Genomic DNA, 24,528 nt, shown 5'->3' with positions numbered 1-24,528 from the left:
CAAAGCTTTTTTTGACAAAATTATTATCACGTACAATTATCTTAAATTCAATGAATTATCATATCTACGTGGAAATTTTATCCTTTAAAATCAAAATTCATCTTCAAGATGAATGTCAATTTATTTTAACTGTTTTTGCTGATTTTATACAGTTTTTTTTTTCTCTCTCTCTCTCTCTCTCTCTATTTTCTTTTTTTAATCGTTTCTCAAGTAAAGTAAGTAATTAGAATTGGAGTATTTTTTTATCATTAAAAATTCTTGTTAAGGAAGAATAAATAGTCAAGAGAAAGACAGAGAAAAGGGGAGAGAAAGAGAGAGGGGGAGAGAGAGAGAGAGAGAAAACATGCTTTTATTCATATATGAAAGATTAATCATTCCAACAATATTCTAAGGACATGTACATATATATATATATATATATATATATATATATATATGCATATAGAAGATGTGTAAATTGTCAAATTAGGATGCAGTGTTCGTAGTTTCTCTATTTTATGCTATTTCCGTTAGTACATAAATTACTACCTCTATCCTTTAACATCTTACCCTTCCTCCCTTAAACTAAGACCTCGCAATTTTCCCTTTAAGAACGGATTCTCTCTCTCTCTCTCTCTCTCTCTCTCTCTCTCTCTTTTATATATATATATATGTATACATGCGCTATGCAATGCATATATATACATATATATTTCTAATTTGTCTTTCAAACAAAAAATATATATATATATATATATTATACTTCATAAGAAGTAAATTTGTAACAATTATGGAATCGATATTACAATACTTAATTCTCTTTCTGATAGTAATAATATCTTCCGAATTAATTACTGCGTTAATTATTTGCGGGGAAATATCGTGTTTCGATATGGAATTCGATTAAGTCCAATTAAAAAATGTATACACGCTATTATTATTTTTTCTCGGAGTATTAAAAATGCAATGAAGAACAAAAGAGGAAAGGAAGAAAAATATACACAATGTATATTAAAAAAGTAATTTTCTTACTTTCATATAAAGGAAGAAAGACAAAAACAAAGAAAAAAAAGAAAAAAGAAAAAAAATGAAAAAAAAAAAAATGAAACAAAGGAAAAGAAAACATTGAAATACTCGAAAACTTATTCGACCTGTATTATATGAGAATAAATATATATCTTTTATAAAAAGAGAAAGAGATAAATAAATAGATGAATAGATGGATGGATAAATAGACAGATATAGTGGGACAGAATTTTATATGTAAATATAAGAATCTTGAGTAGAGTAATCTTTGTGCACATAGTTATCCTAGAAAAGTTAGTAGATTCTCTCCTTGGAATACGAAATTAGCCCTTGGCTTGCTCATTAAGGCGAACTTGGATGATGGTACTGGCAATTACTAAGGACTTCCAACGCGGATCTCGACCACCCAAGGCTTCCCATTTTACCCATCTCTACCTTGTCCATCCTTCCCCACCCCCTCCCCCATATCTCGCCGACACAATCTCTCTGCTAACATTAGAGAAACAACATCTTCTGGTCCATCTGTCTCTCACTTTCATATACTCATACATATACACGCACATTACACATATGCATCCACAAACACATACATATAATATATATATATATATATATATATGTGTATGTATTTGATTCGCTTCGAGCTCTCCCATCACGTATTTCCACGAATAATGTGAGCTTGATATGATGATACGAATGTACCAAGCATAATTATGTTTCTTACGAATACTATAGCTCCTGATTTCAAATATAAGTTAAAGATATATATATATATATATATATATATAGAGAGAGAGAGAGGGGGGGGGGAAGAGAAAGAATGAGAGAAAAGATATGCAGATGCAATAAAGATATATATATATATATATATATATATATATATATATATATATATATATATATATACTTGTATATATACACAATATCTATTTATTATCTACTAATTCTTTATGTATAGATATGTAGAAAGATATATAGGATGATATAAATATATATGTAAAAAAATGTGTAGTGAATGAGAGAAAGAGAGAGAGAGAGAGAATTTTATTCATTGAATTTTATTCATTTTCTCTCTCTCTCTCTATCTTTCTCTCTTTTTGCCTCGTACATGAGAAGTTAACCTCAAAAGTTTTTTATACCCTTGGGAGATCATCCTGAAAAATTTTCATCCTCGATAATAATATGATTTAAGGATAAAAATGGAAATCCAATTTAACATAATTGGTTGAAGAGATAGTTTATCGAACAATTCCTTCAATCTATTTCTTTTCTTTTCTTTTAATCGTTTTCCTTCTTCGAATAAATTTTTATACAAAAAAGAAAAAAAAAGAAAAAAAAAAGAAAAAAAGAAACAAATTATCGATTCTACTTCAACTTATTTTAAGTTAGGAAAAATGAATGGAGGATAAATAAGTGATGGATCTAAAGTAATGATTAAAATTATTAACTTTCATTTTAATTAATTTGTCGATGATTTTTCATATTTTTTTTATTTTATTCTCTCTCTCTCTCTCTCTCTCTCTCTCTTTTTCTTTCTTCCTATTTACTTATTTTTTCATTTTCTTTTCATTCGAAGTGTCTCTTCTTTTCTTTATTTAGTTATTATTTTTCCTTTTCATTTTTTAAGAGATAAAAAAAATAAGAAAATGCGATGGCGTCAAACCGGATATACCTTTTCACACAATGACATTTCTCATTCTTCATCCTATTTTTACGAATAAACATTTACACACACACACACACACACACACGTACAAAAACCAAAGAAATTGATCATATTTCCAAATATTTTTCTAACAAATGCGTTCCCGAATAAAATTCAATTTGTTTGAAATATGTTCCTTGCTTGAATTCGGAAGTAAAAATTCACGAAATTGAAGGATCAAAGAAAACTCTTCAATATATATATATATATATATATATATATATATATATTTATATAAATCGTATATTCAAGAAACGTTTCTCATTTTCTATTTTATTTTATTTCTTTCTTCTTTTTTTTTGTTTTTTTATTCTTTCCATTTCCTTTTCGAAAAATCGTTTATTTATTCGACGCGAAAAGACAGAAACGTAGCAGCAGCAGAAGATGAGAAAGCCAAAAGTAAAAAAAAAAAAAAAAAAAAGAGCGAGAACTTTTTCTCCCAGCATTATTACGAAATTCTTTTTTTTTACCGTCGACTCGTCGCGGTTGTGAAATAAAAAAAAACTAAGAATCATAGGAATTGGGGATAGAAGCCTGGATAGGGATGCCAGTGAGGGGTTGGTGGGGTGGTGGATATATATCGTTAAAGTCAACGTCGCGAAATATGTTTTATGCATGTCGCAGAAAACGAAGAAGTTTACGTACTCTACTCGTTCGTTGAGTACCTAACGATCCTTCTTTTTTTGTTTTCTTTTTTCTTTTTTCCTTTTTTCTTTCCTTCTTCCTTCCTTTCTTTAACCCCACCCCCACCCTCCACTTCGACCTCAACCCCCACACTGCCGCCCAGTGGCCGTATTATACCCACTTACTTTTGATACTCATGGGGATAGTCATTTTTCTCGAGTAAATTCTTTCTCCAACCATTTATCTTTCTCCTTACACACTTTCTTTTCGCACGAGATTTTTTTTCCTTTTCTTCCACTTGTTCCACGATGAAACAAAATGAAGAAAAAGGAAAATATATCGGTGGAAAAAATTACGACAACCGAACGATAAGAATTATTTTCCGTCGAAGAAAACTTTCTTCCCTCGAAGATATAGGATTAGTGTGGTGTGATCGTTCGTAATTTTTCTTTTTACTTTTTTTTTTTTTTTCTTTTTTTTTTTTCTTTTAATTACGACCAAGTTCGAAATATAGATAGAAAATATTTCTTTAAAATAAAATAAAATAAATTAAAAATAGAAAAAGGGAGAATGAGAGAAATTGTTTTCACGAGGAAATAACAAGCGCCAGTAACACTGATACAAGGAGAACACCAACGAAAATATTGCGAAGGGGAGAAAATGATATAGAGGAAGAAATAAAACTGTACGGTGTGATAATAATCGACTCGTTTAGCTCGCCATTTCGTGGCCAATTTTCGCGATTCTGTCTGTCCGCCCCTCTTTCTCTCTCTCTCTTTTTTCTCTTTTTCCCCGTGTATTATTTTCTCACTTTTTCAACTCTTTTTCATCCCCGAAGCGTTATTCTGTAACCCAAAGCTTCTACATTAAAGTGATGCGCAAACAAACGCGATTTCTCGAGAACGAGAGAATGGGGTGGTGGTAAGGAGGAAATAAGACGAGCGTTTTAAGAGCATTTTTTCTACCAAAGACGAGCAGTTTCCTGTCTTACTATGCGATTTACAAATCCTTTCGCATTTTATGCGTTAGATAGAGAAATAAAAAAAGATAGAGATAGAGATGTCTAGGGGGAGAACAAGAGAGAGATAGAGATGTCTAGGGGGAAAAAAAAGTGAGAGAGAGAGAGAGAGAGAGAGAGATGTCTAGAAAGAAAAAGAAAAGAAGACAAAGAGAGAAAGAAAGAGAAAGATGTCTAGAAAGAAAGAGAGAAAGAGAGGAAAAGATGGTTAGAAAGAAAAAGAAGGAAATAAATGAAGAGAAAAAGAGAAAGTGATTTTGAGATAGAGATAAAGAGAGAAATTAATGTTGAGATGGAGATAGATAGAGAGAGATAGAGAGAGAGAGAGAGAGAGAGAGAGAGAGAAGAAAAGCCAAATAGAAAGGAAAAGAGCCAGAAAGAGACGAATATATAAACGTACGGAGACGTGGGAAATGAAAGATGATGAGAAACTGAACTATTTTGAAACGCTAGAAAAAAAGGAAAAAAAAAAAGAAAAAGAAAAAAAAGAAAAGGAAGGATAAGACTGAAGAAGCTAAGAAAGAGAAGAAAGAGAGAATCAATTGAATGGACGATGGATGATGAACGGGCGATTTACGAAGAGAACAAGAAATGAAAAAAAAAAAAAGAAGAAAAAGAAGAAAAAAAGGGGAAGAGGAAGAATGACTGAAGGATTAAGATGGAAGGGGGGGACAGGGGTTGAGAAGTAGAAGTGAAGAGAAAAAAGATGGGGTGGCAGAGAGAGGGAAAGGAGAGAGAGAAGGTATGAAGAAGCTGGTGTGCTATCATCATTTTGGATGGTGAAATCTTTATCTCCTTCTTGAAAACGAGATTTCAGAATGCGATGGCGATGGCGATGGCGATGACGTCAAGAAAAAAAAAAAGATAGAAATGAGAGAGAGAGAGGGTTAGGGTGGTAATCGCCTACTGCTGAGGATTGCGTTCTTCTTCTTCTTCTTCTTCTTCTTTTTCCTCCTCTTCCTCTTTCCTTTTTTCTTTCTTGTTTTTTTTTCTTTCTTTCTTTTTTTTTTTTTTTTGAGGGAGTGAAAGGAAGCACTTTCGTTCGTGACAATAAATAATGCATCAAATTATTTTAAAACGACCGCCGCTGGGCACTTCCCAAAGATTCTCTCTCTCTATCTTTCTTTCTTTCTCTTTGTCTTTTTTTATCTTCTCTCCCTCTCTGTCTCTCTCTCTCTCTCTCTGTCTCTATCTTTCTCTTTCTCTGGGAGGAACAATAGGGACGCGGATTTAATTCGATATGATTATACGGGGTAAAACGACGGGAAAAATGAGAAGGGAGCAGTAACTGTATAATGCGGAAAAAACTACGAGGAATTTTGATTAATTAATTCATTCGTTCGTTCATTCGTTCGTTCAGATTCATCCCGAGATGAGACATTTTTTTTCTTATTGTCAATTACACGGTTTGATTAATGATTATCGAGGTCAATGCTTCTTCATAAATATATATATATATATATATATATATATATATATATATATATATATATACACATATATATGAATATAGAATTACATGAGGGGAGAAGGGGATGGCGACGAAGAGAGAAAAACAAAAAACAAAAAAAAGAAAAAGAAAAAAAAGAAAAAGAAATACTTTTCTCGGATATTCTCATGAAGCAACAGATAAAACCCGATCATCGGGCCCAGTTTTATCCAATTATTTCTTTATAGTAGTATAATTGGTTAGAAGTTAACAGATAGATAGATAGATAGATAGAGAGAGAGAGAAAGAGAGAAGAAAAAAAGAAAAAACGAAATTAGACGAAAATAGAAGAGAAGAAAAGAGAAGAGTAATATATATATATAAGATAAAAGAAGATAACAATTCAACGAAATAATTATTTCAATGGGAATTCGAACGTTTTCCGTTAACTAAGTAAGTGGATTGAGAATAGCGATGGGGAGTTGAGGGGGGTGTGGATTGTGGGAGGATAGGGTAGTGGGATGGGGAGGGATGGGTGAAAATGAGGGGAATGAGAATGGAAGGTAAGAGAAAAGAGAGAAAGGATTCTAAGCGAGTTGTGGTAAAGGATAAAGGGAAACAAGCGGTCTTCCTCTTCCCAGTGTTCTCTTCCACCAATAAAAGACCGAAACGAAATCCTTCGGAGGAAGAGAGAGATAAAAGGGCATTTGCTATTTATTCTCTCTTTCTCTAATCTCCCCCCATCCATACCCAATTTTCCTTCTCTTTCCCTACCTTTTGTTCTTATCCATGGTGCTTAGCAGAATGGAAAAAAGGGGGGGAAACAAGGACGAGAATTTTCACTGTGCTATTTTATACGTCTCCTTTTCGTCCTTAAAATAGAAAGCTTATTTCTCCTTTTAGATGTATTATCAATCCAAGAAGATAACGGAGTTACAAGAATTTGTTACTATAGTTTGAGAATTATGGTCATCACATTTTCCTTATGTAATTTGTTTCCTCCCTCTCCACTCCCGCTCCCCTGTCCACCCCCCCACCCTTTAATAATAATAAATCCTAGTGTGCTTTTTTTTTTTTTTTTAATATTTTCCCCATTTTACACGATTTGATATACGTTGTAATTAATTTAAGGGGGGCAAAAAGAAGAAAAAGAAAAATAAGAAAATAAAAAGCGGGGAAAGAAGATGAGAGGAAGAGTAATGACAGATTTTTTCTTTTTTTTTTATTTAATTAAAAACGAACAAAAAAAGGATAAATAAAAATATAGTTGAAATAAAAAAAAAAAAAAAAAAGGGAAAATCGTAACGAAGTGAAGTTTGAAATGTATATTATTTTGGAGTTTAGAGCGATGGAACATGAAGGGGACTTTTTTAATCAAGAAAAATTTTTGCAATTCCATTTTTTTTCTCTCCCTCTCTCCTTCTCTATCTCTCTCTCTCTCTTCTCACAAAACTACTGAAAAGGATATGGAGGAGGAGGAGGAGGAGGAAGAGGAGGATGATGATGATGATGATGGGGTAAAGGAAAAAAATTTGTATACTGAGTTAAGGATAAGTTTCAAGAGGAAAGAAACGCTTCAACTATTTCCTTCGGTGAGCGTATCAACGTTAGAAGGGATGAAGAAAATCTGCGATGTGATGTGTCGGTGCTTATGTGACGGTGGTTACCAAAGAGGGATACAAGAAGAAAGAAAAAAGAAAGAAAGAAAAAAAATAAGTAAAAAGAAGAAAAAACAAAAAAAGGAAAGAAGAAGGATCGATTTTGAAGACGACGGAGATGAAAGTTTTATTTTTATTTTTACTCTTTTTTTTTTTTTTTTCTTTTTTTTTCTTTTTCTTTTTTTTTTTTCAAGCCAACGAAACGGTAATGGTGAAAGGAAGATAGGAATGTTTCGATTGGTCAAAGGAAAGGAGTTCTCAAGGAACGGGACACAAAGTTTTAATCATTTCCGATTGATTCTTGTTCGACTACTCCTACCCAATTACTATTAGAACTACTAGAGGAACTAACTGCTAGTGTAACTACTATTACTACTATTAGTAGTAGTTAAAAATTTCAATCCGCTTTGCCTTCATTCCGTCGAAGTTAGTTCGAGGTCGTGGCATATCGACCAATTGCGACCGGTTGAACTATCTTTCAAACATTCCACGAATTGTACGAGTTATTATAGGGTAATATAATATCCACTCAGTGAATCTAAACAGCGTTAAACGCTAGTAAGATCATTTTACATCGCCGTTTAAATATGCTTTTCCATTGAAGAACACAACAGAGAGATAGAGAGACTAGTTTTTATCTTCAATTCTATTTTATTCGATTATCAAATTATTTATACAATTTATTTTCTATCTTTCTTTCTTTCTTTCTTTCTTTTTTTTTTTTTTCTTTTTTAATGGAAATGGACATTGTCAACATAATTTTTTTTTTCTCTCTCTCTCTCTCTCTTTTCTTTTCCCTCTTCTTTTTATTTAATAAAATAAGTAAAAAAATTGTGATGCATTTAAAAGTTCTTCTTTTTCTTTTTTTTTTTTTTTCTTCTTCTTTTACCAATTATATCCACCTTCACTGAAGGTCTCATAAATAAATAAAATATTTATAAGAACATTGGAATTGATAGAAATCATTGATCGACGTAAGAAAATTTTGTTATATTCCTTTTTGTTTTAGATAAAAAGAAATAGTATTGGAATTGTCGCCGTAAAATTTCTTATTATTTACAGACGAAATATCAAAGAGAAAGAAAAAGAGAAGGAGAGAGAGAGAAAGAAAAAGAGAGAGAGAGAGAAAGAAAAAGAGAGAGAGAGAGAGAGAAAGAAAAAGTGAAAGAGAAAGAGAGAAAGAGTTTTCACGACTTTCACGAAACAAAATATTCGAAAACGTAGAAACACATCAACAGAGATACACATACACATACACACAGAGAAAGAGAAAGAGAAAGAGAGAGAGAGAGAAAGGGATGGAAGAAGTGAAAAAGAGTAGTCGATAGACTCTCTCTCGTTCGAGTCCCATTCAAGTACGTCCCTTTCATGGGAAAACAAATGTGACCATCGACCTTTCAGTACAACCGCGAAACCAGTAGCGAGTTAACGTGTACCTGTACTACACATCGGTCGTGTTCGTAATGCAAACATGAAGCACACGGTGATGGTATAGGAAAAGGAAGATGGAAAGAGAGAGACAGAGAGAGAGAGAGAGAGAGAGAGAAAGATATAGAATGAGGATAGAAAGAGAAAGAGAATCGGAATGCATTTGCGATCCCTCCGGAAAACCGACAAAGCTGGCATAGTAAATCACTCCTGGTCTGTCTGCCCTCTTTCTCCATCCCTCCTCACCCTTACCTCACCTCACCACCCTCTCCCTCCCTCTCTCTCTCTCTCTCTCTCTCTCTCCCTCTCTCTCTCTGCATGGCCGACCCATATCCCATAGGGAACAAAAAACATCCACCTGGTCATTCTTTATATTTTATTCACGTTCCATTTCATCCTCGTCCAACTATACGCTTCTAAATCGTATGAGAAAGAGAGACCGATCGAAAAAATTGTTTAACAATGATCGGATAAATAAAATTTTTGTTTACACAAATACATACACACACACACACACACACACAAACGTGCAACACATAAACTCAACACGAATTTTGATCGTGATTTTTTTTTTTTCCTTTTGTTTTTTATCGCGGAAAAACTATCGCGTACTGAAAAATGTGGGTTAATGGATTAATGGTTGTTTTCTACTTTTTATTTTTTTTCTTTTCTTTTTTTTTTTTCTTTTTCTTTTTCGTATATCATGTAAAAACATTACGCCAAAGAATTCTAATACCTTCTTTTTTTTTAATAATATCTGTATACGTTTCAGGTGGGAGAGAAACTATGTTTGTATATGTAACATAGTAAAAGAGGGGTATCGTGTATTACAGAAAATACAGAGGTTGTTGTTGTTATTGTTATTTACGTTACTAATATTAATAGTAGTAGTAGTAGTAGTAGTAGTAGTAGTAGTAATATTTTGATGTTTGTTGTTGCAAGTGAATTTCAATAATTGGAAATAATTACAGAGAGAATATTAATAGCCGTGTACATATAGACGAGGTTGATTATCGTTTGGTTATTAACATTTGACAAAATTAAACACAGACGTAGAGATCCAAAAATTCGTTGTTTGTGATTTGTTTAAAAAAAAAAAAAAAAAAAAAAAAAAGGGAAAAACGTCAAAAATGATCACTTTATTTTCCTTTCTTTTCGAGTTCTTTTTAAAGTAATTATATTTTGCTTAGAAATCTCGTGGCTGTAACCAGTTTTGAAAAAAAAAATAAATAAAAAAAGAAAATAATAAGAAATAAAAAAAGAATCAAATCGAATCGAATCGAATCAAATCAAATCAAATCAAAATCAAATTACATCATCCAGAAAACTTTTGGTCCGTCCTGTACTTAAAAGTACATTATGGCGTTCGTGTCTGATCGGTATGTTCGGAAACGACCTTTCTACTACTTGTAAGAATTACTCCCTCTTGTCCGATTATACGACGGACTTTACTACTTGCCTACTCACACATTTTACCTACTCTACTAGCGCCCATTCAAACTGCCTCACTATCACTACTACTACTACCTATTATTGCTGATACTACTACTGCCATTACTATGATTTTTTTTATACACCACAGATATAAATACGAGTGTGTACATTGTGTGTGTGTGTGTGTGTGTGTGTATTTGTGCAATATATGAACTATTTTATAGTATCGTTTTCGAGAATTTAACTTTCTCTCTCTCTCTCTCTCTCTCTCTCTCTCTAACTATCTATCACTATCCTCTCTCTCTTTCTCTCTCACTTTCTCTCTCTTTTATAAAGAGCTTACTTTTCTTTTGATTACTATCGTTTTCGCAGATAACAACTGTTCGAAATTTATCTATCCTTTGTGGATATAATCCCGAGAGCGTTGAAAGTTTTACGTGGTTTAAGAAAGCTAGTATATAACAATGGCAATAAAATCTTTTTCTTTTTCTTCCCCCTCCTCCTCCTCCTCCTTCTCCTCCTCCTCCTACTCTTCTTCTTTTTCGAGAAAGATAGAGATTTTTTAAAGCGCATAAAATGATTCGTTATAAGGGAAATGAAAGATATTAATTCTTTTTTTTTTTTTGATTCCTATATCATCTTAATTCCTTTCATCTCTTTGCTTCCTTTTCTTTTCTTTTTTTTTTCCTCTCATATGGTAGGATATAATTTTTGGTATTTTACTTTTGTACATAAAAATATTGTAATTTATATAACATATATTTGAAATTTAATAACTTACCATACATCTGTTGAATCCCATGCCTGTCGTCCTCTGGTAGCTCATAATTAGGACTTAATCCTTGATACCAAGGATACATTAGAGCTCCTTGAACAGAACTATGTGCCAGACCAAGAGAATGACCAAACTCGTGGGCAGCCACAGCGAACAGACTAGTCCCTGGAAAATATTAAACGTATGATAAATATACTATATTTATCTCCTCGATCACAAGGACAAAGAAATAAAAGAGAGAGAGAGAGAGAGAGAGAGAGAGAGAGAGAGAGAGAGAGAGACACATATATACAACGATTAAAATCTCCAAAGTTTTCTAGTTATAAACTACTCTCGTTTAGAGAATAATTTCCCCTCTCTCCCATCTTTCTCTTTCGCTTTGGCTTAGCAAGTCAGAGAGAAAAAGAGAGAGAGAATAATAAAACATTTCCTAAACGTAATAATACTATTCGTACATTTAATCATACGCGATACTAACTTTGATTAAAGTGAAAAAGAAAAAGTGTGTGTGTGTGCGTATGTGTGAAAGAGAAAGAGAGAGAGAGAGAGGAAGAAAAACAAAACAAAAAAATAATAAAAATAAATAAGAAAAGAAAAAAAAAAAAACAGGAAAAAGAGAAAGGAAAAAAAAAAAAAGAAATAAATGAAGAAATTTCCTCGAGTTAAAGTAAAACTTTTTCATCCTAGAAAAGATTCCTTATATCATTTTCTTCCTCGTTCTTTTGTTTTCTTTTTTCATTCTTCCTCCTCCTCCTCCTCCTCTTCCTCCTCATCACTCCTGTTACTCATTCTCCTACCTCTTGGAATTTCGATCAAGATACGAAGCACAACCCCCGCACTTGAATAGCAGTAGATTGCAGAACCAACCGTGCCACCTGACGGCAACGGTTCGCAATTTCAAAATATCGTGGCGACGAAAGTTTCCTAACGAGGAAACTTGCTTTAAGTGCAATCCCAGAGGGGGAAGGGTAGGGGGGGGGGAGTGGAGAGGTCAGGTGGGAGAGGAGCACGAATGATAGGAAAGACAGCTAGTCTTCTTCTTCTAAAGCTTGCACACGTTCTCCGTATGTATAGTTTCTTTCTCTATCTCCTTGTTTTTTTTTTTTTGCTGTGGGATGTCACAATCCCTCTTTTACCCACCTTACCCTTTCGTAGAGGGTGAGACGGGTAAGGGGGAAGAATGAGAGGAAGGAATGAAGGGAGGAGTTGATCTGTCCATGAAGATAGGACAGCACTACTGAACAGAACTAAGTCAGACCAACCAACCAACAACAACAACAACAACACAACAAGAAGGTTGCAAGTAGTAGTAGTAGTAGTAGAAGTAGTGGTGTATAGTCAGACACGTATCATCAACCAAAAACCAGTTTCATCCCTTCTCTTCCCCCACTCTTGTCCTCCTCCTCCTCCTCCTTCTTCTTCTTCTTCTTCTTCTCCCCCTTTTTCACTAAATTACCCTATAAACTTTAACGAAGAGAAAAAGAAAGAGATAGTAGATATATATATATATATATATATATATATATATATATATATATACTACAATAACAAATTATCTTTTTATCTCTCTTCATCTTTAGGCTATGAGATGTAAATAATTATTTAAATTTGTTTTAAGATTCGTAAAAACAAACTTGGGTTATCTCTTTATCTCTCTCTCTCTCTCTCTCTCTTTTTTTACCAGAAGAATGCAAAGGGTGGAGGAATGATTGGATGGTATTTGTGTTCAGTTATAAATCTGAATAACTCTCGCGAAATCTGAAGGAGTCTTTTCTTCCAATTTTTCTTCCGTTTTCATGGTCAATGCTTTAAACAACTGAGCTCATTCATAATCTACAGATTAAACATCCCATTAAACTTTACTTTATGGTATTTCTCTTTCCTTTCTCCATATTTTTCCCTTTCAAAGAGAAGATTTACAATAAAATATATTTTTAATTAATATTTTATTAATCACAGAAACTTTATTAATTATTATTATTATTATTATTATTATTATTATTTTTCTTTCGAGTATTTTTATGAGGATACGTATATTTCCTTGAAATCTCGTTTAATATGTCATTTCGTATATACGCAAATATATACATGAATATTTTCTTCTTCATTTTCTTGCAAATTTTTTTGTGACACGAAAAAGTACAAATTTTCTTCCTTTGAACTGATAATTATCAAGGTTATTTTAAAATTCACCAAAAAGAAAGCAAAAAAAAAAAAAAATTAAGGAAAAAAAAAGAAAAAGAAAAAAAATTATCCTACGAAGTAGCAGTGGTTTTGATCCAGGATCAATTTGGATCTTTGGTTTTCGAGCGAATACTTCAAACCAGTGTTTCTCATATTATTTCAAATTTGCATCTTGAATGTGTGTGTGTGTATAATTTATAACTGTATTCAATGATATCAATAGATAAAAGCATTATTATTAGTATAATAATAGAAATAAAATAAAACATTACACACACACACACACACACACATGCAAATTTTATATTTATAAACTAAATACAGAGAATATTCCAAAAGGTTAGATTCGCTCTTCAAAAATTTTTAAGAGCATATATATATATATATTAAAGGGATTTTATTTTCTTTTTTTTTTTTTTTTACAAAATTCTCCGTTTGAGTTCCTTCACCGAAGTATATTACACGTTGAGAATCTCTATCGTAGACTAAACATTCCAGAGGAATGTCCACTTATGGCAGAGGAAGCAGTTGTGCTCATTTCAACACAATCTCATATATACAACAGTATAATATTACAGAGTCAGAGAAGATCGTAGCAATGCAATGCAATATCGACTCTTACATAAATGAGTTCCCAAAGCTGTTCCTTTAAGTAGCTCCAACGATTAATTAATTTAATGCGTTTCAGCATTAAAATAGAAAAAAAGAAAGTTAATATCAATAATTCTCTTCGAAAGTATTGTTATATGATATTAAAAGGTATTACAATATTGTATTAAAGTTCAAAGAATTTGGAAAGATTTCGAAAATTTATAATAAAATAAAAAGAAAAGAAAAGAAATTAAAATCTATATATATATATATATATATATATATATATATAAATGATATTTTTTAAATATTAAATTAATATTTATTGTTAATATCTAAATAGAACGAAGTAATCTATTGACCTAAAATTGATAAATAGAGATAAGAAATAGATGGATGGATAGATAGATAAGATAGATAAACTCTGATAGAACTGGACCAATGCTCGTTTCTCATCGTTCACAAATGTGCAAAGATAATCCCACACATGTATTAGGCTCTGCTGTCTTGCTTGACATCATCGATTTATGAGCAAGGATATATATATATATATATATATATATATATATATATATAATACTGGTACATATAAGACTAAAAACATACACACACACACAATGTGCTACATTTTTATTTTTACATAGTTAGATGTCTATCAAGTTGGTTAACGATTATTTAGAAATACTTTTCAAGATATATTATTGTATATGTAATTTTTTTAAATATATTATTACCATCATCAAAACGAACAGGAAGGAAGGAAGGAAGGAAGGGAGGAAGGATGGGTGGGAGGAAATGAGGAAAAAACCACATCCGATTTTGATAAAAACCTTCTCGGATTAAAGTGCAAGTAAAAGTAGGCCATCACTCGTATCCTCTCCTTTCTCTCCCCATTTTATCTGCATACTAGCAGATTTTATCCATCTCGTGCTGGTTTCATAAAAACTAATGTACATAAAGAACGTTTCTTTTTTTTTCTTTTTTTTTTTTTTTTATTTTTTTCTATTTTTGTTAATAAAAAATTAACAGTCTAATGAGCGTTTATTTAGAGTTTCTGAAATGAATCTAAAAAAAAAAGAAAAAAATAGAGAGAGAGAAAGAAAGAGAGGAAGGAAATAAAATATAATAATAATAATAATAATAATAATAATAATAATAATAATAATAATAAAAAGATATTAAGACACTAATTTTTCTTTTTATTGGATTATTAAAAATATTCCAAAGAACTAAAATGCATTACAAAGAAAAACTAATTATTCGAATTAATTTATGTATTAATAAAAAAGAAAAAAATATATATATTTCAATGGAATATAGGAGAGATCACTGAAGGGAATAATCGTTGAAAGAATTCGTTCGACTAAATGAAAAACAAAAGGAAAAACAAAAAAACAAAAAAATAAAATAAAAAAAGAGAGAGAGAGAGTCATCGAGGCATTTCTTTTTATTCCAAATTTCTAATTATTCTTCCTTTTTCTTTTTTCTTTTTTCCTCAAAATAATTCCGCACGAGTTACAACGTAAATGTGTACGATATGTGCGAACAAAGCTTATGTCCTTGAATGGAAAGAGAGATATAGAGTAAGAGAGAGAGAGAGAGAGAGCTTTCTCATAAATATGGATCAGAAGAATTTGAAAATAGTGATTTCGCAGGAAAACGGAAGTTATCGAAAATCGTGAAAACGACTATGATCTCGATTTCTGTCTATTCCTTTCGATTGAGATAGAGAAATGGATATACCCAACCAAAACGTAACCAGCATTGAATATTTATCGAAGTCAACCTCAGAGTATTTACCAAGGTGAGAGAGTCGAAGCCATTTTGGTAAATACACAAACCTAGTGCATAACATATATATATATATATATATATATATATAGACAAATACACATATACTTTCCCCTATGCACATAAACATTCTTTCTTACACCCTCCTTTTCTAACTTTAAGGACACACTTATACTATTTCTATTTCTTTCTCTCATATATTGCTCGCTATTTCTATCTTTTTCTTACGCATGTATAAACTATTTCAATCTTTCTCTCTCTCTCTCTCTCTCTCTCTGTCTCTATCTCTCTGTCTTTCTCTTTCGTGCTGTCTCACCTCTTTTGCCTTTATCGATAGCTTTATCGATAACTCGAGACACCCTTCGACTTCTCTCTCCCCATACATGCGCTCGAGGCTAATATGAATTTTTCATAAACGACTAAATGGAACTCTACTACTACTATTACTACCACTATTACTACTATTACTACTACTACTATCTATTACTACTGCTATTACTATGTACAGTACTACGTGACGACGGCCTCCTCATCTCATAAAATATTCAAAATGTCGAGGATGCTGATTTTCAGCTATCTCGCGAATCCTACTCGAGTAAGGTGCTTTACTCTCTTACCCTCTCTTAAACACTCGCTATTTCGATTTGGCATGCACTATTCTTTTAACTAGAAGAAAGGAAAAAAAGGTATGAAAAGAAAAAAAAGAAAAAGGAAAAGAACGGAAAAAATTAAATAAATAAAATCGCGCGAGAGAGAGAGAGAGAAGAAAAAAAAGAATTAAATAAAAGAAAAAGGACAAAACTTTCCCCTTCTTTTTTAATCCCATACAATGCAATATATACATATATATATATATATATATATATAAAATACATATGTATATTACATGGTCAGTAGCGTTAAGTATCCTTTCTCCCACACAACCACCACTCTCTCTCTCTCTCTCCCTCCCACTGTACCCGTTACCAACCAATTCTTGTCATCTCCGAGGGAGAAGAGAAAGAGGGAAGAAGGGGTTATCATAGAAAGCTCCTTTCTCGAAAATGTATTCGTAATATTAAACGAGAACGTTGGAATTCGTATTTGGGAGACGCCGTGGTGTTCTAGCAACCGTTATAACTATGCTAATGGCGGCCTCCATGTCGAGTCAAACCGTACGGAGAGTGAAAGAGAGATAGAGTGAAAGAGAGATAGAGAAAGAGAGAGAGAGAGAGAGAGAGAGAGAGAGAGGAAGAGAAGTTCTTTCTCTCTCTCTCTCTTTCTCTCACCATCTCACTCTAGCAAACAGAAGCATTGATGCATGGATGAGAGAAGGAGGGTAATACAATGAGTAAGAGAAGGAGAGAAATAGAGAAAGAGAAAGGGAGAGAGAGAGAGAGAGAGATAAGCCGACGTTATTAACGAGACCAATTTGGAATCACTGTTCGACGGTAGAATGTAAAGACCCGGAGAATTGTCGAAAGGGATTCCATTCTAATACCTAGGAGCATGATCCTAGCCGTGTAATCGAGAAGAATGGATTTGATATCTTTCGAAGCACTCGACAAATCTTTCAATTCTCCTATATTTCTCTTTATCTTTCTTTATAAATCGATTCGAAAATCTCTACTTAATTAAGTAGAGAACATAAAAAATATATAGATAGAGAGAGAGAGAGAAGTCGAAAGAGACGATGAATATATTTCTAGACACAAAATAATAATAATAATAATAATAATAATAATAAATGTAGTAGTAGTAAGAGTAATGATAATAAAGAAAAATCATCATCATCATTGTCAGCATCAGCATTATTATTATTATTATTATTATTATTATTATTATTATCATTTTGTTTTTATTTACCTTCCTCATTGCTGCTATCCTGAAGATACCAAATTTCCTCCTCGTCAAAATGAGCATCACCGCCGCGATCTTTGCCAGGGAAAAATGCATGAGCCAAGATTTGTCCCCTTCCATCGAATGGATATCCATCGCCATGAGAACCACTGCAAATCCAAATTTAATACCAAGAAAATTTTATTAATAATACGATTCGTTCGTTCGTCGTATATAATAAAATCATATCTAACGATTATATATCATTGTTCAATGACGATTCTAATTAAGTTTCTCTTATTTTAAATCCTATCGATTTTGATTAATGTTTACACGATTAATTACGAAGTTTACCGGAATTATTCGATTAATTCCGAAATTTATCATAACGACACGATCATTCCCGAAGCATCGATGCGTAATTGTAACAAAAATTTTTTTTTCTTTTTTTTTTCTTTATCACCATATATACGGATCTCGACTGCTCGTAAATAGTATAAATATGCAAAAAAAAAAAAAGAAGAAGAAACATTATAGGTTTCGATACGACGAAAAAAAAAACAAAATAAAAAGGAAAAAATCTACTCGAAGAGGTTAGGAGTAAAATATAAAAAGAAACAAAAAAAGGAAAGAAAAAGAGGAAAAGAAAATAATAAAACAAACGAATATTTCTTTTCTTTTTTTTCAGATAGATACAGACAGATACTTTTAACATACTCAAAGCCGTGCAAAATCTGTTTTATTAAACTTTTTCCTTTTTTTTTCTTTTTTTTAACTTTAACCAATCGCCAGATATATGCACATGAATATCTATGAAAAAGCACACACTATAAGTATACATACAAATATATACATATATATATATATATATATATATATAAATATATACATATACACACACATACATATACGTATATATATATAACCTTACTTTAAAAACGAGCACAATGACTATATTCTTTTTGGTTTTTCTACGTACTGAAATATTTCACATGGAATGAACGTTTTAAACGAGATATAAAGTGTCGTAGTATCCCATCGAATAGATCGAAATCCGTATCACGTTGTACGTGAACGAGAGAATTCATTTTCTTTTTCGTACAAAAAGAGTGACATGGATACATCAATACACACACACAGATACATATAAATACAGAGTCATTTCGATAGTAAATTCTATATAGAAAAATCGATACCATCATGACAAAATATACTATATCAGATATTCTATACACATTCCACGTGACGTTTTACTTTTGATAATATCTAATAACGTTTATTGCCTCTTTCTCCAATTTAGACACCAGACCGTATTCTCACAAACGTACGTAAACACACATATCGCAAACGTACACGAACATACACGTATAAACATATAACGTCAAACAAAACATACAATATATTAACACATAAAGACTGTTTGTGGATTCATGCGTAGAAAACAAATAACCCTGCAAGTAATTTCACGAGAATAGGAACCTTATTAAGGTTAAACGATAATTACACCATCCACGGGTTTTCCTAACATAACCTATCTTCCTCCTCCTTCTTCTTCTCACTTATCATTCTGTATTTCCTTTTGTTATTGAAAATATAAGAGAGAGAGAGAGAGAGAGAGAGAGAGAGAGAGAGAGAGAGAGAGAGGGAAAGCAAAGAAAACATATATGGTATTTGTATTTAATTGAAATTAACATAATTTCAATAACTTCAGTCAGTTAATAGTATTTGTTAAATATTCTTCTTTTTTTTTTTATTCTAAGATTTTTTTTCTCTTCTTTTCTTTTTTTTTTTTTTTTTTTTTTTTAAGAAATTTTATTTACAAAATCGTGCAAAGTTTTTAATTGGCAGGAATTTTGAATTCATCAAATACGCGCGTACACTGATATTTATCAAATTTTCTCTCTTTGTTTTTCTTCTTTTTTTTTTTGTTGTTTTTTTTTTTTCGTTTTTTTTTCCTTTTTATTTTCTTTTTATACAGAGATACGTCAATCTCTCTGTCCTTTTCTCCTTTATGAAATTTCATACACTAAATTGTACTGATCTTTAATTGGCAGGAGAGATATTTCGAATGTAGAAAATATAAACGAGCAAATATAGAAATTTAATTGGCGGGAATTTTGGATTTTAAGAATGATCGATAAAACATTTATAACGTTTTTATTTTAGAAAAAAAGAAAAAAAAAAAAAAAAAAAAAAAATAAAATAAAATAAAATTATATTTAAACGAGTATTTAATTTAATTGGCGTGAATTTGCAACTTATCGAATTTAATTAAATACTTCTCTTTTTCTTTTTTTTTTTGATTTTATCTTTCTTCCAAAAAAAATACATCTCTCCCTCCTCTCTCTATTTCTATCACTCTTTCTCTCTTTGTTTCTCATTTATTAACAATTTCCCGCTCCCCCCCAACCCACATAAAATATTCTATTCCAGAATATATGTACTTTTATTACGTTTCGAATTTATTTATTATACAAGTTTACATTTATAGGGTTACTTCGTTGTAATCGTTAATGCAACTGTAATGTTTTCTCCTACTACTGCTACTACTATTATTCCCTCCCCCCTCTTTCTCTCTCTCTCTCTCTCTCTCTCTCTCTCTCTCTCTCATCCTTCTCTCATTCTAACACAAAATCAATTCTATTACAATCGATTTAACCAGATACGTAAATTCGATGTGAAAGCCATTAAATGTGACTGAAATTTATAACTTATTGTGACACACATACGCACACACACACACACACACACTGCATTATATATAATTTTTCTTTATAAGAAATTGAATTCTTAAAAGGAAAAAAAAAAAAAAGGAAAAAACAATAAAGAAGGAAATATAAAATAAATGATCTCACCGATGAAAGTAAACTAAGATGTCAGCACGATCACTGTTAACTTCCTGAAATGTAAGCTTCGAATTTCTGGCCCAAAGGTCAAGTGCCTTGCTCAATTCCAGTCGAACTCCGCCAGTTTCCAGGCCGCTTGGTTGATTGGTTCTCAAACTGTAACATAATTAGGGACAAACAATAGAAATAATTCATTGAATCATCGAATCGTAATATCTAACGATCGTATTATCAACGTATAACTCTAACGTTCTTCTATCGTATCATTTCATATAGACGATAGGACACATACGTTTATGTATTAAAAAATTGAGAAAAAAAAAGAAAAAAGAAAAAAAAGAAATTTAGTCGCCATCTTTTATTTCATCCTTTTTTCTTTTTTCTTTTTTCTCTCTTAAAATCATTATACAGGATGTCTCCATTTTAAAACTATTATGATATACCTCATTGATAAAAATTAGAAACAAAGAGGAAAAGAGAGAGAGAGAGAGATCGGTCTATAGCCATTAAGTATAACACCAAATAATGATTTTCCTCTTTTGCAACCTTTCAAAAACTTTCTCCACAAATCTCTTTAATCGTAACCTTCCTTCTTCGAGTTATTATGAACGTTCTTTGGATTACTTTCCTTCCCCTACCCCCATTTAACTCTTCTCTTTATCTATCCTGATCCTACCACTTCCACTATTACTACCACCAACATCAACACCAACATCAATAATACCATCCTTCTTCTTGTTCATAATCCAACAGGATGGAATATAATATCCTAGCTATAGAAAATGATTTAGAATCGACGTTGATTTATTGCCATAACGACTGGCTAATGAATTTCTCCTAAATTAAATTGAAAAATTTTAAGTCTCCAAAAATAAATAAAATATATATATATATATATATATATATATATCTGTGTATGTCAGTAAGTGTATGTGTCTTTATTGAAAAAGAAAAAAAATATATATATATACAATAGCTATATATGTATGTAGGTTGTAAAAGCATTCTTTTATTTTAGGTTAGAATTGAGGTATTATTTACGAATTATTTTTTTCTTTTAGGTTAGGTTAGGTTAGGTTAAGCTTTCTCTTTGTGTTCATTAAACATTTTTTTATATAGTAATCCTTTTAATAATATTATAATATATTAAAACGAAGATTTAATTAATCAATATTATATATATATATATATATATATATATATATTAATATTTATGGAATATATTATTAATATTATTAACAGTTTAAAAGTTGATAAAAACAAAAAGATATGTATATTAAATCATGAATATTATAATATTAAAATGTCACAGAAAACATTTTGTACGATTCAGGATAAAAATGTGCAACAAAGTCGATGTGTATTATGTATGTGTATTGATCGTGATTCTCGTATAAGTTTTATTCAATTACACTGGATAATAAAATTTTGAATAAATAAATGCAGAACAATTTGAACAATATGAAATTTAAATTCGTTTAAATGTATGAACATATAACACGGGATATCAAATTTCTTTTGGTAAATAAATCTTGTGGACGAGATAAAAGAGGGGAAAAAGTAAATCGAAAAAATTGATATTTATGTCGATCGATAAATGTCGACGAGAAAATTTATAAAAAAAAAATTGGACAGAAATATACACATGAATTCATTTATGTATTAATGTATGATACATGCATATATTATAATATATTAAAATATATTTTTTATTATTTCATATTAATTTGGTTCTTTTTCTTTTTTGTTTCTTCTTTTTTTTTTATAATACCACATTGTATTAGTATATGATATTATATGATTTTATTATACGAATATATATTATATAGTATTAATATATAATAAAAGATCAATATAATAATTTTAACATATAATTAGGTATTAGTACAGTATACCAAAATATATATATATATATATACATTAATTATAAATATATATATAAAAAAAATATATTTGGACTTTTTATCGATAAAATTTCTCTCCCTTTCTCTCTCTCTCTCTCTTTTATTTCTTCATTTATTAAATTAATATATCCTTTCTTTTTATTTTTCTCTCTTTTCATTTCAGACAAATCTTTTTCTTCCTTGAGCCATCTTGAAACAGAAAGTTAGGTTAGGCTAGATAGACTAGGCTTAGGTCTAAGCTAGAAGGTAGTATTAGGCCATGCAATAACGTGAAACCCGGAAATACTATGCTCCTAGTAAATAGTATTTTCTCTTTAACTCTCCTTGTAATGTCTCTCCTAGTTTCTGCTAGTTTATATAGGTAGTACACAGACTCTGAATATACAAATTACCATAAAGTAAGTATGCAAAGGGGGTGTACAAGGATTAAAACAACAACGATCGGTCTCGATGGGTTTAATCATTCGACTTAAGGATGGAAAAATCTCAAAATCTTTCATCTTGGATAAATTATTTTCTTAAAATTAACCCTTGGAATATTTTCCAAGCAAATAATAATGATGATAATGATAATGATAATGATGATAATGACAATGATGTAATACAAATAATGACGAATAAAAACGTATAAGAATTTATTTTTTGCAATATAATATATTTTATGTATTATTTTGTATTAAAATTAATACAAAAAGAAATCATTGACGATCACTGACAACAGTAATACAATTTTCATTGAAAATGAAAATCAAAAAGGAAAATACGTATGTTCAAACGATCTTAAACTAATTTTAAATGAAATCTCTCTCTTTCTCTCTCTCTCTCTCTCTCTCTTTATAACGAGATGGACCAGGGAGAGAAGATGGGAGGGAGGGAAGCCCAAAGAGGAGGAAAAATTCAATTTGAGTTCACGTCATAAATGAAGAAGGACGAAAGGAAAATAAATTGAAAAGCATACGGACGGACGAGTTGCCTTTTCTTTTTTTCATCTCTTTCTCTTTTTTCTTTCTTTCTTTCTTTCTTTCTTTTTTTTTTTTTCTTTTCCATTTTTGTTCTCTTTTTTTCCCTTTTTTTCTTCGCTTGCAATAGTGCTAGCCGACTTTCCAACTCGAATGTTCCGCAAAGTTCTTCTATTTGAATCAAACACAACCACGTTCCACGTGTTGTGTTGTTTCTATTATACAACTTATACAACCTAAACACACACACACACACACACAAACACACACATATACACACAACTACGTATATGTATGTACGCATATATACGTATATACATATAACAGATACAAACAAATTTTTTTGAAAGAAGCTCGAAATTGCCTTTGGTTTCTCTTCTGCCATTTTCGTTTCTACAGGGTGGGACAAAAAAATTTCTTCAGGTGACATCTTTTTCCCTATTACCCTCTATTCATTTCTCTTTGTTGTCCGTCTTTTTCTTTTCTTTCCTTTCCTTTCGTTCTTTCGTTTTTCCCTTTCATTTTTTGTTTCCTCCTCTTCATATCAATTACTCCCTCGAGACTTTATTGAAGTATAAACTTCTTTGTTCTCTTTCTTCTTTTTCTTTTTTAAAATTAGTGAAAAAAAAAAAAAAGAAAAAGGAAAAAAAAGAAAAGAAGAAACACTGCAGGCCTTTATACGGTTAGTAAAATTTTCTGGAAATTTCATTCTCTGGTCTGATTATAATAAAAAATTATTCAAAAAGATTTTAATTGTGATTTTAAAAATTGACAAAAATATATATATTTTTTTTTTTTATTTACCCCGTACGTAAAATCTCTCTCTCTCTCTCTCTCTTTATTCATCTATCTTTCTCTTACACACATACATAGTCAATTGTCGTTTTAAAAAATGAACAAAGATGGAGTGGAATAAGTTTGACCTCTCTTCTGATTATCGATGTTTATATACTCCATAGGAATATATATATATATACTTTATATATATATACTTTAGATGTTTCTGGTTGTGTATTGTCCTTCGTAAAAGTTTTTCTTGAATCCGATCGACGGAGAAGACACATATCAGAGTCGGCCGGAAGTAGTCAATTGAACTAGTCAAGTATAGTTTATCATGCACATACCGGGTGTTTCATTTTCCTTTTTATAAATATAAAGTTTGCGATATCCAATTGAAACTCGAAATTCCTTCGTTGGTGAAGTTAGATTAGATTTATATTTTGTCGAAAGAAATTGTCGATATGTTGGAATTCACTTTCTCTTTTCATTCTTTTTTTTATTTGCAACAGAAATATATATATATACATATATTTATGTATATATATTGTTCCAACATCATTCATTTTATTTTCTACAAAT

At 31.0% G+C, this 24,528-nt stretch overlaps 1 protein-coding gene across 4 annotated transcripts in view; it reads right to left on the bottom strand.

Annotated features, from left to right (window-relative positions):
• LOC124431231 (matrix metalloproteinase-2) overlaps window positions 1-24,528 on the bottom strand; it is a 166,194-nt gene that overhangs the window by 3,812 nt on the left and 137,854 nt on the right. For all 4 annotated transcript variants that reach the window (XM_046978864.1, XM_046978863.1, XM_046978865.1 and 1 more), the window contains 3 exons: window positions 20,316-20,462; window positions 17,488-17,630; window positions 11,083-11,241 (listed from right to left, as the gene is read on the bottom strand). In XM_046978864.1, the coding sequence (XP_046834820.1) occupies window positions 11,083-11,241; window positions 17,488-17,630; window positions 20,316-20,462 (449 nt within the window). The remainder of the gene's footprint in view (window positions 1-11,082; window positions 11,242-17,487; window positions 17,631-20,315; window positions 20,463-24,528) is intronic.

Source organism: Vespa crabro, chromosome 20, assembly GCF_910589235.1.
Source record: "Vespa crabro chromosome 20, iyVesCrab1.2, whole genome shotgun sequence".
Lineage (NCBI taxonomy): Eukaryota > Metazoa > Arthropoda > Insecta > Hymenoptera > Vespidae > Vespa > Vespa crabro.
This window is presented reverse-complemented; position numbering and strand designations above follow the sequence as displayed.